Raw genomic sequence first — 18,238 nt, forward strand, 5'->3', positions numbered from 1 at the left:
CTAATGCCCCGATTACACTCAATACAGTCTGACTAATGCCCCGATTACACTCAATACAGGCTGATGCCCTGATTACACTCAATACAGGCTAATGCCCCGATTACACTCAATACAGTCTGATGCCCTGATTACACTCAATACAGTCTGACTAATGCCCTGATTACACTCAATACAGTCTGACTAATGCCCCGATTACACTCAATACAGTCTAATGCCCTGATTACACTCAATACAGCCTAATGCCCCGATTACACTCAATACAGTCTAATGCCCCGATTACACTCAATACAGTCTAATGCCCCGATTACACTCAATACAGTCTAATGCCCCGATTACACTCAATACAGTCTAATGCCCCGATTACACTCAATACAGTCTGACTAATGCCCCGATTACACTCAATACAGTCTAATGCCCCGATTACACTCAATACAGTCTAATGCCCCGATTACACTCAATACAGGCTGACTAATGCCCCGATTACACTCAATACAGGCTGACTAATGCCCCGATTACACTCAATACAGTCTGGATCCGTCTAATTAGCGTCACCGTGATTTGTCCCCTTCTGGCCCGCGGTGCTTTCATTAGGAGGTTTAACACACACGAAGACGCACACACACACTCCAGGGATAAAGGACGTGGGGACATAAGTAGCTCTCAATGGAGTAATGCTGCATTACAATTCCCCATTGAAAAGAGGGATGGGGGAGAGCTAGGAGGGGAGGGGGTTGGAGAGCTAGGAGGGGAGGCGGGTGAGCAAGGAGGGAGGGTTGGAGAGCAAGGTGGAGGAAAGGGATGAACTGGAGGGAAGGAGATTTTGTAAGCTCCTCCTGGTCTCCAAGGCAACTATCAGGATTGTGCGCAACAGCTGAAAGAAATGAATGAGTACATTTACATGCACACTAATCATTCGATAATAAAGTGATTATGGCAGGAGGCAGAGTATGGCAATAGTCATGTCAAAACCTTACAGTCGATTTTAAGATGAGCAGAGTCAGGTCAAAATTGAAGTAAGCATATGCTGATTAAAACACGTCGTTTTAAATTAGGAAATTTAAACACCTTGCTGTGCATTCCAGCGGTGTGTTTGACCTGCGGATAGCAGCCTAAACATCGCTCTTATGCCTGACTGAAGTGAGTTCGGAAAAAAACTGAAAATATTCACCATGGAAATAGTTTTCGCATAGAAACTTTGTCTGAACTCAGAATCAAATAGGCTTCTCAAAAATAACAGGGTCAATGTGGTAGGATGTTGATTAGTGATTTCCTGCATTTAAGTTCCATCGTGTAGCCTGATTTCAGACGTGTCCATGTTAACGGGATGATTGGAAATCCTCCTTCTTGTAAAGCATGTGAACGTTTTAAACTATTATATTAATCTGTCTGTCCATGTAACCGTACTCACTGTGCGTCAGAGCCATGTATGAGCCATGAATTAGCTAATATGTGTTTGTGTTTACACTCTAACCCTACATAGAGTGCATTCAGAAAGTATTCAGACCCCTTGACTTTTTCCACATTTTGTTACGTTACAGCCTTATTCTAAAATGGATTAAACATTTATCAATCTACACACAATACCCCATGATGACATCACAATACCCCATAATGACAAAGAGAAAAAAGGTTTTTAGACATGTTTGCAAATATATTAAGAACAAATACCTTATTTACATAAGTATTCAGACCCTTTGCTATGAGACTATAAATTGAACTCAGGTGCATCCTGTTTCCATTGATCATCCTTGAGATGTTTATACAACTTGGAGTCCACCTGTGGTAAATTAAATTGATTGGACATGATTTGGAAAGGCTCACACCTGTCTATATGAAGGTCCCACAGTTGACAGTGCATGTCAGAGCATGACAACCCGCTTGGAGTTTGCCAAAAGGCACCTAAAGGACTCTCAGACCATGAGAAACAAGATTCTCTGGTCTGCTGAAACCAAGATTGAACTCTTTGGCCTGAATGCCAAGCGTCGAGTCTGGAGGAAACCTGGCACCATCCCTACGGTGAAGCATGGTGGTGGCAGCATCATGCTGTGGGGATGTTTTTCAGTGGCAGGGACTCGGAGACAAGTCAGGATCGAGGGAAAGATGAACAGAGCAAAGTACAGAGAGATCCTTGACGAAAACCTGCTCAGGACCTCAGACTGGGGTGAAGGTTCACCTTCCAACAGGACAAGGACCCTAATCACACAGCCAAGACAACGCAGGAGTGGCTTCAGGACAAATCTCTGAATGTCCTTGAGTGTCCCAGCCAGAGCCCAGACTTGAACCAGATCGAACATCTCTAGAGAGACCTGAAAATAGCTGTGCAGCGACGCTCCCCATTCAACCTGACAGAGCTTGAGAGGATCTGCAGAGAAGAATGGGAGAAACTCCCCAAATACAGGTGTGCCAAGCTTGTAGCGTCATACCCAAGAAGACTCATGGCTGTAATTGCTTAAGGTGCTTGAACCAAATACTGAATAAAGGGTCTGAATACTTATATAAATGTGATATTTCCGTTTTTTTGTAAATTATGCATTTGTAAATATAAAAAAAAAAAAACGTTTTGTTTTGTCATTATGGGGTATTGTGTAGATTTGATGAGGATACTTAAAAAAAATTGATCCATTTTAGAATAACACGGAACCCAAACCGGCTGCGCGCGTGCGCCATCGTGCATACATTTATTTTGTCCCCCTACACCAAACGCGATCACGGCACGCAGGTTAAAATATCAAAACAAACTCTGAACCAATTACATTAATTTGGGGACAGGTCGAAAAGCATTAAATATGTATGGCTAGTTAGCTTGCACTTGCTAGCTAATTTGTCCTATTTAGCCAGCTTGCTGTTGCTTGCTAATTTGTCCTGGGATATAAACATTGAGTTGTTATTTTACCTGAAATGCACAAGGTCCTCTACTCCGACAATTCATCCACACATAAAACGGTCAACCGAATCGTTTCTAGTCATCTCTCCTCCTTCCAGGCTTTTTCATCTTTGAACTTATATGGTGATTGGCATCTAAACTTTCATAGTATTACCACGACGACCGACAACACAGTTCGTCTTTCAATCACCCACGTGGGTATAACCAATGAGGAGATGGCACGTGGGTACATTACATTACATTACATTTAAGTCATTTAGCAGACGCTCTTATCCAGAGCGACTTACAAAATGGTGCATTCACCTTATGATATCTAGTGGAACAACCACTTTACAATAGTGCATCTAAATCTTTTAAGGGGGGGGGGGGGTTAGAAGGATTACTTTATCCTATCCTAGGTATTCCTTAAAGAGGTGGGGTTTCAGGTGTCTCCGGAAGGTGGTGATTGACTCCGCTGTCCTGGCGTCGTGAGGGAGCTTGTTCCACCATTGGGGTGCCAGAGCAGCGAACAGTTTTGACTGGGCTGAGCGGGAACTGTGCTTCCTCAGAGGTAGGGGGGCCAGCAGGCCAGTGGTGGATGAACGCAGTGCCCTTGTTTGGGTGTAGGGCCTGATCAGAGCCTGAAGGTATGGAGGTGCCGTTCCCTTCACAGCTCCGTAGGCAATCACCATGGTCTTGTAGCGGATGCGAGCTTCAACTGGAAGCCAGTGGAGAGAGCGGAGGAGCGGGGTGACGTGAGAGAACTTGGGAAGGTTGAACACCAGACGGGCTGCGGCGTTCTGGATGAGTTGTAGGGGTTTAATGGCACAGGCAGGGAGCCCCACCAACAGCAAATTGCAGTAATCCAGACGGGAGATGACAAGTGCCTGGATTAGGACCTGCAATACAATACAAAATAGAACCTGGTTGTTTTCCCCACTAAAACAGTTTGTCTTTTTTAAACATGAAAAAGATATTTATATATTTCTGTGTATATTTCTGTGTAAGGCAGGGTCGTACTCTGCGAATGTTGTAGAGCATGAACCTACAGGATCGGGTCACCGCCTTGATGTTAGCGGAGAACGACAGGGTGTTGTCCAGGGTCACGCCATTGGGCACAAAATAATCTAAAACACAACCAAAACAAACAGCAAATGTATCCAACAATTTTTGTGGAGTCACAAACTTAATGTAATCATTGACTGCTAGGAATATGGGACCAAATGCTAAACTTTTTCGCCTCATAAGACATTTGATCTCAAATTCAAAATGCTGGAGTATAGAGACAATGTCTTTTTTTTTAGCTTCAATGTCAAAATATATACTTAGGGGAGTGTGTACATGTACAATGAGCTGCTGTTCATCATTGATACTTGTCTGAGAGCCTCCATGTATGAGAGATTCTACTATCTTAACGTGTGTCTGTCTGTGTGTACAGGTACAATGAGCTACTGTTCATCATTGATACTTGTCAGGGAGCCTCCATGTATGAGAGATTCTACTCTCCTAACCTCATGGCCCTGGCCTCCAGTCAAGTAGGAGAGGACTCCCTGTCGGTAAGTAACCAGAACACACACACACACACACACACACACACCTGGCCTCCAGTCAAGAAGGATAAGTAAGGTATTGTTGACATGGTAGTAGCTCTGTGTTGTCCTCTATGGTGGTGTTGACATGGTAGTAGCTCTGTGTTGTCCTCTATGGTGTTGACATGGTAGTAGCTCTGTGTTGTCCTCTATGGTGGTGTTGACGTGGTAGTAGCTCTGTGTTGTCCTCTATGGTGGTGTTGACGTGGTAGTAGCTCTGTGTTGTCCTCTATGGTGTTGACATGGTAGTAGCTCTGTGTTGTCCTCTATGGTGTTGACATGGTAGTAGCTCTGTGTTGTCCTCTATGGTGTTGACATGGTAGTAGCGCCGTGTTGTCCTCTGGTGGTGTTGACATGGTAGTAGCTCTGTGTTGTCCTCTATGGTGGTGGTGACATGGTAGTAGCTCTGTGTTGTCCTCTATGGTGGTGGTGACATGGTAGTAGCTCTGTGTTGTCCTCTATGGTGGTGTTGACATGGTAGTAGCTCTGTGTTGTCCTCTATGGTGGTGTTGACATGGTAGTAGCTCTGTGTTGTCCTCTATGGTGGTGTTGACATGGTAGTAGCTCTGTGTTGTCCTCTATGGTGGTGTTGACATGGTAGTAGCTCTGTGTTGTCCTCTATGGTGTTGATATGGTAGTAGCTCTGTGTTGTCCTCTATAATGGTGTTGACATGGTAGTAGCTCTGTGTTGTCCTCTATAATGGTGTTGACATGGTAGTAGCTCTGTGTTGTCCTCTATAATGGTGTTGACATGGTAGTAGCTCTGTGTTGTCCTCTATGGTGGTGTTGACATGGTAGTAGCTCTGTGTTGTCCTCTGTGGTGGTGTTGACATGGTAGTAGCTCTGTGTTGTCCTCTGTGGTGGTGTTGACATGGTAGTAGCTCTGTGTTGTCCTCTATGGTGGTGTTGACATGGTAGTAGCTCTGTGTTGTCCTCTGTGGTGGTGTTGACATGGTAGTAGCTCTGTGTTGTCCTCTGTGGTGGTGTTGACATGGTAGTAGCTCTGTGTTGTCCTCTGTGGTGGTGTTGACATGGTAGTAGCTCTGTGTTGTCCTCTGTGGTGGTGTTGACATGGTAGTAGCTCTGTGTTGTCCTCTGTGGTGGTGTTGACATGGTAGTAGCTCTGTGTTGTCCTCTATGGTGGTGTTGACATGGTAGTAGCTCTGTGTTGTCCTCTGTGGTGGTGTTGACATGGTAGTAGCTCTGTGTTGTCCTCTGTGGTGGTGTTGACATGGTAGTAGCTCTGTGTTGTCCTCTGTGGTGGTGTTGACATGGTAGTAGCTCTGTGTTGTCCTCTGTGGTGGTGTTGACATGGTAGTAGCTCTGTGTTGTCCTCTGTGGTGGTGTTGACATGGTAGTAGCTCTGTGTTGTCCTCTATGGTGGTGTTGACATGGTAGTAGCTCTGTGTTGTCCTCTATGGTGGTGTTGACATGGTAGTAGCTCTGTGTTGTCCTCTATGGTGGTGTTGACATGGTAGTAGCTCTGTGTTGTCCTCTGTGGTGGTGTTGACATGGTAGTAGCTCTGTGTTGTCCTCTGTGGTGGTGTTGACATGGTAGTAGCTCTGTGTTGTCCTCTGTGGTGGTGTTGACATGGTAGTATCTCTGTGTTGTCCTCTGTGGTGGTGTTGACATGGTAGTAGCTCTGTGTTGTCCTCTGTGGTGGTGTTGACATGGTAGTAGCTCTGTGTTGTCCTCTATGGTGTTGACATGGTAGTAGCTCTGTGTTGTCCTCTATGGTGGTGTTGACATGGTAGTAGCTCTGTGTTGTCCTCTATGGTATTGACATGGTAGTAGCTCTGTGTTGTCCTCTATGGTGTTGACATGGTAGTAGCTCCGTGTTGTCCTCTATGGTGTTGACATGGTAGTAGCTCTGTGTTGTCCTCTATAGTGGTGACATGGTAGTAGCTCTGTGTTGTCCTCTATGGTGTATACATGGTAGTAGCTCTGTGTTGTCCTCTATGGTGGTGTTGACATGGTAGTAGCTCTGTGTTGTCCTCTATGGTGGTGACGTGGTAGTAGCTCTGTGTTGTCCTCTATGGTGGTGTTGACGTGGTAGTAGCTCTGTGTTGTCCTCTATGGTGGTATTGACGTGGTAGTAGCTCTCTGTTGTCCTCTATGGTGGTATTGACGTGGTAGTAGCTCTGTGTTGTTCTCTATGGTGGTGTTGACGTGGTAGTAGCTCTGTGTTGTCCTCTATGGTGGTGGTGACGTGGTAGTAGCTCTGTGTTGTCCTCTATGGTGTTGACATGGTAGTAGCTCTGTGTTGTCCTCTATGGTGGTGACATGGTAGTAGCTCTGTGTTGTCCTCTATAGTGGTGTTGACATGGTAGTAGCTCTGTGTTGTCCTCTATGGTGGTGTTGACATGGTAGTAGCTCTGTGTTGTCCTCTATGGTGGTGTTGACATGGTAGTAGCTCTGTGTTGTCCTCTATGGTGGTGTTGACATGGTAGTAGCTCTGTGTTGTCCTCTATGGTGTTGATATGGTAGTAGCTCTGTGTTGTCCTCTATAATGGTGTTGACATGGTAGTAGCTCTGTGTTGTCCTCTATAATGGTGTTGACATGGTAGTAGCTCTGTGTTGTCCTCTATAATGGTGTTGACATGGTAGTAGCTCTGTGTTGTCCTCTATGGTGGTGTTGACATGGTAGTAGCTCTGTGTTGTCCTCTGTGGTGGTGTTGACATGGTAGTAGCTCTGTGTTGTCCTCTGTGGTGGTGTTGACATGGTAGTAGCTCTGTGTTGTCCTCTATGGTGGTGGTGACGTGGTAGTAGCTCTGTGTTGTCCTCTATGGTGGTGGTGACGTGGTAGTAGCTCTGTGTTGTCCTCTATGGTGTTGACATGTTAGTAGCTCTGTGTTGTCCTCTATGGTGGTGACATGGTAGTAGCTCTGTGTTGTCCTCTATGGTGGTGACATGGTAGTAGCTCTGTGTTGTCCTCTATGGTGTTGACATGGTAGTAGCTCTGTTGTTCTCTATGGTGGTGTTGACATGGTAGTAGCTTTGTGTTGTCCTCTATGGTGTTGACATGGTAGTAGCTTCGTGTTGTACTCTGTAAAGTAAAGTGTTAACAATCCTTTGCTCCGACCCAGTCTCCATACAACCACTTTACCTATAACCACTGTGATTATCATTGAACGTCTTGAAGAACGATCTGGCCTTAATGGCCATGTACTCTGTTATAATCTCCACCCGGCACAGCCAGAAGAGGACTGGCCACCCCTCCTGGCCAGCCTGGTTCCTCTCTAGGTTTCTTCTTAGGTTCCTGCCATTCTAGGGAGTTTTTCCTAGCCACCGTGCTTCTACATCTGCATTGCTTGGTGTTTGGGGTTTTAGGCTGGGTTTCTGTACAGCACACCCCTCATAGCCTGGTTCCTCTCTAGGTTTCTTCCTAGGTTTTGGCCTTTCTAGGTCGTTTTTCCTAGCCACCGTGCTTCTACATCTGCATTGCTTGCTGTTTGGGGTTTTAGGCTGGGTTTCTGTATAATCTGCTGATGTTAAAAGGGCTTTCTCAATACATTTAGATTCGATAAGAGTTCCTACGTATTAAACAGTATTTATTGTTCTGTTATTCCAGCACCAGCCAGACCTGGCTATCGGGGTCCATCTGATGGACAGGTATACATTCTACCTGTTGGAGTTTCTAGAGGATATTCACCCTGCTAGCACCGCTAACATGAATGATCTGGTGAGTCTCTCGCACGCTCTCTACTTCTCCTTCGGCCTTTCTCTTCGTTGTGGGGTTAGTCCTAAAGGGGGTAAAGGTGGGGTTAGTCCTAAAGGGGGTAAAGGTGGGGTTAGTCCTAAAGGGGGTAAAGCTGGGGTTAGTCCTAAAGGGGTGAAGCTGGGGTTAGTCCTAAAGGGGGTGAAGCTGGGGTTAGTCCTAAAGGGGGTGAAGCTGGGGTTAGTCCTAAAGGGGGTGAAGCTGGGGTTAGTCCTAAAGGGGGTGAAGCTGGGGTTAGTCCTAAAGGGGGTGAAGCTGGGGTTAGTCCTAAAGGGGGTAACGGTGGGGTTAGTCCTAAAGGGGGTAACGGTGGGGTTAGTCTTAAAGGGGGTAAAGGTGGGGTTAGTCCTTTTTCGGCAAGACAGATCTTCCAAAGGTGGTGGAGTGGCAATCTTTACCAACGATCACCTTCAGTGCTCGGTTGTCTCCACCAAGTCTGTCCCCAAACAATTTGATTTTCTGGTTTTAAGCATTAAACTTTCAAATAGCTCTTCGTTGACTGTTGCTGGGTGCTATCGTCCTCCATCAGCACCGGCCTGTACCCTACCTGCCCTAAGCTCTCTCCTGGCCCCTTACACTAAGTCTGAATTTGTCCTGCTAGGTGACCTAAACTGGGACATGCTTAAACCACCTGACCAAGTCCTAAAGCAATGGGACTCCCGAAATCTTTCTCAGATTATCACCAATCCCACAAGGAATGACTCCAAACACCCAGAAAAGGGATATTCTCCTCGATGTTATCCTCATAAATAATCCTGATAGGTATCAGTCTGGTGTTTTCTGTAATGACCTTAGTGATAACTGTTTTACAGCTTGTGTTCTTAATGGCTGCTCAGTGAAACGACCTGTCCTGATTGGTCAGACGCTTGCTTAAAAAACTTTCAACTTAAAAACTTCCTTCATGAACTGGCCTCTGTAAAATGGTATAGAGTCAGCTTGATCCCCTCTGTCGAGGACACTTGGACCTTATTTTTTAATATTTTCAGTGGTATTGTTAACAAACACGCCCCCATAAAGAAAATGAGAATTAAAAACAGGTTCAGCCCCTGGTTCGACCGTGACCTTGCAGAGTTACTCCACCTCAAGAATTCCATTTGGCGAAAGGCTCGGCACACGCATACTCAGGCTGACTGGCTCTCGTTCAGGCAAATGAGATCAGTGTACTCAGGCTATCCGGAAGGCCAAGTTAGTTACTTTAAGGAGCAGTTCTCTCTCTGTGGGTCTAACCACAAGAAGTTCTGGAAAACAGTTAAAGAACTGGAGAATAAACCCTCCTCCTCACAGCTGCCCATGTCCCTTAATGTTGATGTGATTGTTACTGACAAGAAGCACATGGCTGAGCTCTTTAATCACCACTTCATTAAGTCTGGATTCCTATTTGACTCTCCAACATTTCCTCATCTCCCAGCCCTTCTAATGCGACAATCCCCAATGCTCCTCCCGCTTTTTCCCCTGCCCCGCTACAAAGTTTCTCCCTGCAGGCGGTCACTGATTCCGAGGTGCTAAAGGAGCTCCTTAAACTTGACCCCAAAAAACATCTGGGTTAGATGTTATAGACCCTTCTTTAAGGTTGCTGCCCCTATCATCGCCAAGCCGGACAGGAGGTACGGACGGGAGGGACGGACGGGGGGCCGGACCTCACAGCTTTGGGCTCTGTTCTGTTCTGTACTCTTCCTCCCTTCATCTTGAGACCTGACGGGGGAGAGAGACGGGGCGTCTTGAGACCTGACGGGGGAGAGAGATGGGGCGTCTTGAGACCTGACGGGGGAGAGAGACGGGGCGTGTCTCACATGGGGCCCTGGTCATTAGTAGTGCGTCGTATAGGGAATAGGGTTCCATTTGAGAGGCATCACCCTCCCTCCCCCTAGGGGTTCTACTGCCCCCCTCCCTCCCCCTAGGGGTTCTACTGCCCCCCTCCTATGGATCACCCTCCCTCCCCCTAGGGGTTCTACTGCCCCCCTCCCCCTAGGGGTACTACCACCCTCCCTCCCCCTAGGGGTTCTACTGCCCCCCTCCCTCCCCCTCGGGGTTCTACTGCCCCCCTCCCTCCCCCTAGGGGTACTACCACCCTCCCTCCCCCTCGGGGTTCTACTGCCCCCCTCCCTCCCCCTAGGGGTTCTACTGCCCCCCTCCGATGGATCACCTTCCCACTAATGCATATTATTTCCACCAATCTTTGTGGTTTGTGAAGCTGCCCTGTCTCTTTGTTCTAGATTTTGTTTGTGGTATTAACGATCAATACTATGTATTAGTCTCCCTGGGTCAGAAGGGCAGTATTAATGATCAATACTATGGATTAGTCTCCCTGGGCCAGAAGGGGGGTATTAACGATCAATACTATGGATTAGTCTCCCTGGGCCAGAAGGGCAGTATTAACGATCAATACTATGGATTAGTCTCCCTGGGCCAGAAGGGGGGTATTAACGATCAATACTATGGATTAGTCTCCCTGGGCCAGAAGGGGGGTATTAACGATCAATACTATGGATTAGTCTCCCTCGGCCAGAAGGGGGGTATTAATGATCAATACTATGGATTAGTCTCCCTGGGCCAGAAGGGGGGTATTAACGATCAATACTATGGATTAGTCTCCCTGGGCCAGAAGGGCAGTATTAATGATCAATACTATGGATTAGTCTCCCTGGGCCAGAAGGGCAGTATTAACGATCAATACTATGGATTAGTCTCCCTGGGCCAGAAGGGGGGTATTAATAATCAATACTATGGATTAGTCTCCCTGGGCCAGAAGGGGGGTATTAACGATCAATACTATGGATTAGTCTCCCTGGGCCAGAAGGGCAGTATTAATGATCAATACTATGGATTAGTCTCCCTGGGCCAGAAGGGGGGTATTAATGATCAATACTATGGATTAGTCTCCCTGGGCCAGAAGGGGGGTATTAACGATCAATTCTATGGATTAGTCTCCCTGGGCCAGAAGGGGGGTATTAACGATCAATACTATGGAATAGTCTCCCTGGGCCAGAAGGGGTGTATTAATGATCAATACTATGGATTAGTCTCCCTGGGCCAGAAGGGGGGTATTAATGATCAATACTATGGATTAGTCTCCCTGGGCCAGAAGGGCAGTATTAATGATCAATACTATGGATTAGTCTCCCTGGGCCAGAAGGGGGGTATTAATGATCAATACTATGGAATAGTCTCCCTGGGCCAGAAGGGGGGTATTAATGATCAATACTATGGATTAGTCTCCCTGGGCCAGAAGGGGGGTATTAATGATCAATACTATGGATTAGTCTCCCAGGGCCAGAAGGGGGGTATTAATGATCAATACTATGGATTAGTCTCCATGGGCCAGAAGGGACGGACGGACGGACGGACCGTGTTTAGAGAACCCTGCTGTAAAACCTCCTTGAGTTGGGTTTAATAAAGATTTGTTTGTGTTCCAGTTTAAGGTGTGTCCTAATAGTCGATGTGTATTCCAGTTTAAGGTGTGTCCTAAGAGTCAGTGTGTGTCCACTCCGGGCCACCGTACAGACCTTTTCCTCCGGGACCCCGGTAACGTCCTCATCACCGACTTCTTTGGCAGTGTACGCAAAGTAGAGATCACCGTGGAAACCATCAACCTGACAGCTCCCATGGTGCATCTGGCTGTGGAAAGGTAAGATTTCCTGTTATTGTTGTTGGAGTAAAGTCACTTCACACATCCTATGTTAGCGGGAAGAATTGACTGTACTGTCCTCTACAACCAAAGGTTAAAAGAAAGCAAGATCATTTTTTTTAAATTAATTTGACTGATTTTAAAGGAGCCACAGTAATAAATAGAGCCACTTTTACAGTTTTTCAATTGAAATTATTATACAAAACTCTTGCAACCTATAGAATGTTATACTTTATGAACTGGGTCGTTCGAGCCCTGACAGCTGATTGGCTGACAGCGGTAGTATATCAGATCAGTATACCACGGGTATGACAAAACATTTATTTGTACATTTCTCATTATGTTGGTTACCAGTTTGTAATTAGCAATAAGGCACCTTTGGGGTTTGTGGTATATTATGGCCAATATACCACGGCTAAAGGCTGTATCCAGGCACTCTGCATTGCGTCGTGACTAAGAACAGCCCTTAGCTGTGGTATATTAAGCTAGGTTTTACTGCGCTGTTGGAGCTAGAAACACAAGCATTTAGCTGGGTATTACTGTTGGAGCTAGAAACACAAGCATTTAGCTGGGTATTACTGCACTGTTGGAGCTAGAAACACAAGCATTTAGCTAGGTATTACTGTTGGAGCTAGTAACACAAGCATTTAGCTAGGTATTACTGCACTGTTGGAGCTAGAAACACAAGCATTTAGCTAGGTATTACTGTTGGAGCTGGGAACACAAGCATTTAGCTGGGTATTACTGTTGGAGCTAGAAACACAAGCATTTAGCTGGGTATTACTGCACTGTTGGAGCTAGAAACACAAGCATTTAGCTAGGTATTACTGTTGGAGCTAGAAACACAAGCATTTAGCTGGGTATTACTGTTGGAGCAAGAAACACAAGCATTTAGCTAGGTATTACTGCACTGTTGGAGCTAGAAACACAAGCATTTAGCTAGGTATTACTGTTGGAGCTAGAAACACAAGCATTTAGCTGCATCTACGATAACGCCTGCATATGTATATGTGACCAATAAAGTTTGATTTGACTGGAGGTTTCTGCCCTTGCATCACTCTTAGGGGTTGTCTGAGAGCATATTGGAGAAGTTCAGGGTAATGCTCAGTCACAGTAAGAAGCCTGCACCTCATTGGGCGGCAGGTAGCCTAGTGGTTAGAGCGTTGGACTAGTAACCGAAAGGTTGCTAGATCGAATCCCCAAGCTGACAAGGTAAAAATCTGTCATTCTGCCCCTGAACAAGGCAGTTAACCCACTGTTCCCCAGTAGGCCGTCATTGAAAATAAGAATTTGTTCTGAACTGACTTGCCTACTTAAATAAGGGTAAAAATAATAAAATATATAATACACACAGGCTGGAGGCTTAATACACACACAGTGTTCAACAGGCTGGAGGCTTTATACACACAGTGTTCAACAGGCTGGAGGCTTTATACACACAGTGTTCAACATGCTGGAGGCTTTATATACACACAGTGTTCAACAGGCTGGAGGCTTTATATACACACAGTGTCCAACATAACAATAACACAGCTGACAGCCCATCATTAAATATAATGCTGTGCCAACCAACCACTTCCGTTTTTATAGTGTTGTGTACCAGACTAGTCTGTCTCTCTAATGGTGTGTGTGTAGTGTAATGTGGGGTGTGTGTGTGTGTAGTCTAATGTGGGGTGTGTGTGTGTGTGTGTGTGTGTGTGTGTGTGTGTGTGTGTGTGTGGTCTAATGTTTTGTGTTTGTCTTATCAGACCAGTAAGTGAGCTGAAGACAGAGAGCCAGTCATACGTGGACCAACTACCAGTGGCTGAGATTATACACCAGGTGAGACACTATAGTTCCTGTGTTAGCAGTTAGCATGATACTGCCCCCACTATATTATTCTATAGTTCCTGTGTTAGCAGTTAGCATGATACTGCCCCCACTATATTATTCTATAGTTCCTGTGTTAGCAGTTAGCATGATACTGCCCCACTATATTATTCTATAGTTCCTGTGTTAGCAGTTAGCATGATACTGCCCCACTATATTATTCTATATGTTCCTGTGTTAGCAGTTAGCATGATACTGCCCCCACTATATTATTCTATAGTTCCTGTGTTAGCAGTTAGCATGATACTGCCCCACTATATTATTCTATAGTTCCTGTGTTAGCAGTTAGCATGATACTGCGCCACTATATTATTCTATATGTTCCTGTGTTAGCAGTTAGCATGATACTGCCCCCACTATATTATTCTATATGTTCCTGTGTTAGCAGTTAGCATGATACTGCGCCACTATATTATTCTATAGTTCCCGTGTTAGCAGTTAGCATGAAACTGCCCCACTATATTATTCTATAGTTCCCCGTGTTAGCAGTTAGCATGATACTGCCCCCACTATATTATTCTATAGTTCCTGTGTTAGCAGTTAGCATGATACTGCGCCACTATATTATTCTATAGTTCCTGTGTTAGCAGTTAGCATGATACTGCCCCACTATATTATTCTATAGTTCCTGTGTTAGCAGTTAGCATGATACTGCCCCACTATATTATTCTATAGTTCCTGTGTTAGCAGTTAGCATGATACTGCCCCACTATATTATTCTGTAGTTCCTGTGTTAGCAGTTAGCATGATACTGCCCCACTATATTATTCTATAGTTCCTGTGTTAGCAGTTAGCATGATACTGCGCCACTATATTATTCTATAGTTCCTGTGTTAGCAGTTAGCATGATACTGCCCCACTATATTATTCTATAGTTCCTGTGTTAGCAGTTAGCATGATACTGCGCCACTATATTATTCTATAGTTCCTGTGTTAGCAGTTAGCATGATACTGCCCCACTATATTATTCTATAGTTCCTGTGTTAGCAGTTAGCATGATACTGCCCCACTATATTATTCTATAGTTCCTGTGTTAGCATGATACTGCCCCACTATATTATTCTATAGGTCCTGTGATACTGCCCCGCTATATTAGGACCTCACCTCTATATGTTACTGGCTTGTCAGCCAGGATCTCACCTCTATATGTTACTGGCTTGTCAGCCAGGACCTCACCTCTATATGTTACTGGCTTGTCAGCCAGGATCTCACCTCTATATGTTACTGGCTTGTCAGCCAGGACCTCACCTCTATATGTTACTGGCTTGTCAGCCAGGACCTCACCTCTATATGTTACTGGCTTGTCAGCCAGGACCTCACCTTTATATGTTACTGGCTTGTCAGCCAGGACCTCACCTTTATATGTTACTGGCTTGTCAGCCAGGACCTCACCTCTATATGTTACTGGCTTGTCAGTCAGGACCTCACCTCTATATGTTACTGGCTTGTCAGCCCGGACCTCACCTCTATATGTTACTGGCTTGTCAGCCAGGACCTCACCTCTATATGTTACTGGTTTGTCAGCCAGGATCCCACCTCTATGTGTTACTGGCTTGTCAGTCAGGACCTCACCTCTATATGTTACTGGCTTGTCAGCCAGGATCTCACCTCTATATGTTACTGGCTTGTCAGCCATTCTCCAGGTTCCGTTAATGTAAGAATTGATGTTTAATGTTTGTGCCCAATTTGAAAGTGCACAGGGAAATGGTCTGGTTCGTTGTAGACAGAATGTATGTAATAAGGTAATTATGATATTTGTAGACCAGTTATGTGGTTACTTGTCATTGGATGTGCCAGAGATTGGCTTAGAGGATATAAGCGCCTGTTTGGGGGTTTCTGGGTAGATTGGGTTTGGTGATAGTGGCTGTTTGGGGGTTTCTGGGTAGATAGGTTTGGTGGTAGTGGCTGTTTGGGTGTTTCTTGGTAGATTGGGTTTGGTGATAGTGGCTGTTTGGGGGTTTCTGTGTAGGTTTGGTGATAGTGGCTGTTTGGGGGGGTTCTGGGTAGATTTGGGTTTGATGATAGTGGCTGTTTGGTGGGTTTCTGGGTAGATTGGGTTTGATGATAGTGGCTGTTTGGGGGGGTTCTGGGTAGATTGGGTGTGGTGATGGTGGCTGTTTGTGCCAGGTACACCCCCCAGCAGCCTGTAAGACCTATAGATGATACAGGATAAGCCTGTTTATTTAGTTTGTTTATTGTCTACCTGTTTGTCTTGGAAATATTCATTCACTGTTGAACACTGTTAAGAACAAATCCTAGTTCCTGTTGTGGTCATGCTGATGGCAGAGTCAGGATTTGGCGTAAGCAGCATGACTCCATGTCCCCATCCTGCCTGGTGTCAACGGTATAGGCTGGTGGCGGTGGTGTAACGGTGTGGCACACCTTAGGTCCCTTGATACCAACTGAACAAGGTTTCCATAATACAAAGAATTCAGGATATTCTGGAGGCAAAAGTGGGTTCGACCCGGTACCAGATACCCTATAAACACACTGTTTTATTATGCTTCTTTAACTTGTATGCCAAGTGGATTCCAATAGGGGTATGTTAACTACTTATTGATTATGGCCGTACAATTAAGAAGAATGTGTTTATTTATTTTTTACCTGTTTTCTATATTGTACGACATCACATTTTGATGTATTTCTGCATATGTACCAAGATGTCTGTCTCCCGTCCTGTAGAAACCGAAGCAGAGGGACTGGCATCCTCCAGATGGTTTCATCCTGGGTCTGTGGACTCTCATCCTCCTGGTCTTCTTCAAGACGTACGGCGTCAAGCACCTTAAGCACATCTTCTAACCTCTGACCCGTCTTCTGCTCCTTGTGCAGTTTGACTAGTTCACTTGGCTTCCTAGATTTGAAAGAGGACTGGTGTAGGACTCATGGTGAATACTCTAAAGCGCAGGCTTTCATCCATCCACTTATTTTAAATGCATGGGGGAGGAGTGCACAACTGCACACTTCAGGATAAAGGACAGACAATTGGGACGCGGTGTTGGCGAGGTCCCAATCTTTCTCTGGATTACTAGAAGACTACAAAGACATTATTAACAGGGAAAGAATGACGCAGTCTTGCGTGGAAGTTGTCTTTCTAGTCATTCTATTTCTATGGTTATTAACATTATCGAAAGGGGGCAATCTGTGATTGGTACATTCATTTTGTTATTGTTTGAAGAGCAGATTGCCCCCCTTTTTAACGTCATTGTTTATGTTTAAACTCTGAACTGTGTTGGAGAGAATGTGGTGACACAACACTGACCTGCTCAAAGGCACATATTGTTGTCCCTTTCTGGACATAAACAGTACTGTGTAACTACTGATTACTGCTGGGGTTTATTATCCTGGACGTAACCGGTACTATGTAACTACTGATTACTGCTGGGGTTTATTATCCTGGACGTAAACAGTACTATGTAACTACTGATTACTGCTGGGGTTTATTATCCTGGACGTAAACAGTACTATGTAACTACTGATTACTGCTGGGGTTTATTATCCTGGATGTAAACAGTACTATGTAACTACTGATTACTGCTGGGGTTTATTATCCTGGACATAAACAGTACTCTGTAACTACTGATTACTGCTGGGGTTTATTATCCTGGACGTAAACAGTACTCTGTAACTACTGATTACTGCTGGGGTTTATTATCCTGGACGTAAACAGTACTCTGTAACTACTGATTACTGCTGGGGTTTATTATCCTGGACGTAAACAGTACTCTGTAACTACTGATTACTGCTGGGGTTTATTATCCTGGACGTAAACAGTACTCTGTAACTACTGATTACTGCTGGGGTTTATTATCCTGGACGTAAACAGTAATCTGTAACTACTGATTACTGCTGGGGTTTATTATCCTGGACGTAAACAGTAATCTGTAACTACTGATTACTGCTGGGGTTTATTATCCTGGATTTATTGTATTGAATCTAACTGGTGAATGGGTTTAGAGTTAAAACGCAACTAAAGATATAAGGATGGAAGCAACAATCCTATGTTTATGTTGTATTTTTTTTTATTATTGTTGCATGGTTTAGAATTAAAGAGGGAGAACGGAAAAGGAAATTGAGGCTTTAAAATAAAGGATTTAAAATACTGGAAAGCACTGGTCCTTCTCAGGAGAGTTTGAGATGGTTGTTTGTCTTATTTGATGTCTTTAAGGAAATGTGTGTGATTCTGTATATTCTTTATTTCTTTATTTTGTGTCTGGCGGCAGAGTTGTCTTTTTGACTATTCTTCCTCATATCTATAATTAAATTGATGGGACTGAAAGGCACCGTATTGAGTCTAGACTGATAAAAATGTAATTTACTTAAGAGCATGCTGCTCTGCATATTTCAGCACCAGGCTTTTGGCTTAAGTGCTACTCAGAACTGTAGTGATTCGTTCCAAATGGCTCCCTTATTCCCTACGGAACCAGGGTGCATAGGGCTCTGGTCAAAAAGTAGTGCACATCAAATCAAACTTTATTCGTCACGTGCCTAATACAACAAGTGTAGACTTTACTGTGCAATGTTTACTGACAAGCTCTTAACCAATAGTGCAGTTCAAGAATAAGAAAATATTTA

The 18,238-nt window shown here is 44.8% G+C and overlaps 1 protein-coding gene across 1 annotated transcript in view; it reads left to right on the forward strand.

Moving 5' to 3' along the window:
- pigk (phosphatidylinositol glycan anchor biosynthesis, class K) overlaps positions 1-17,775 on the forward strand; it is a 185,330-nt gene extending 167,555 nt beyond the window's left edge. Inside the window, exons 7-11 of the mRNA XM_045694539.2 lie at positions 4,302-4,419; positions 8,026-8,136; positions 11,622-11,797; positions 13,546-13,618; positions 16,349-17,775. Coding sequence (XP_045550495.2) covers positions 4,302-4,419; positions 8,026-8,136; positions 11,622-11,797; positions 13,546-13,618; positions 16,349-16,465 — 595 coding nt within the window. The 3' untranslated portion in view covers positions 16,466-17,775. The remainder of the gene's footprint in view (positions 1-4,301; positions 4,420-8,025; positions 8,137-11,621; positions 11,798-13,545; positions 13,619-16,348) is intronic.
- The last annotated feature ends 463 nt before the right edge of the window (positions 17,776-18,238 follow it).

This window comes from Salmo salar, chromosome 14 (assembly GCF_965601325.2).
Source record: "Salmo salar chromosome 14, fSalSal1, whole genome shotgun sequence".
Taxonomy (NCBI): Eukaryota; Metazoa; Chordata; class Actinopteri; order Salmoniformes; family Salmonidae; genus Salmo; species Salmo salar.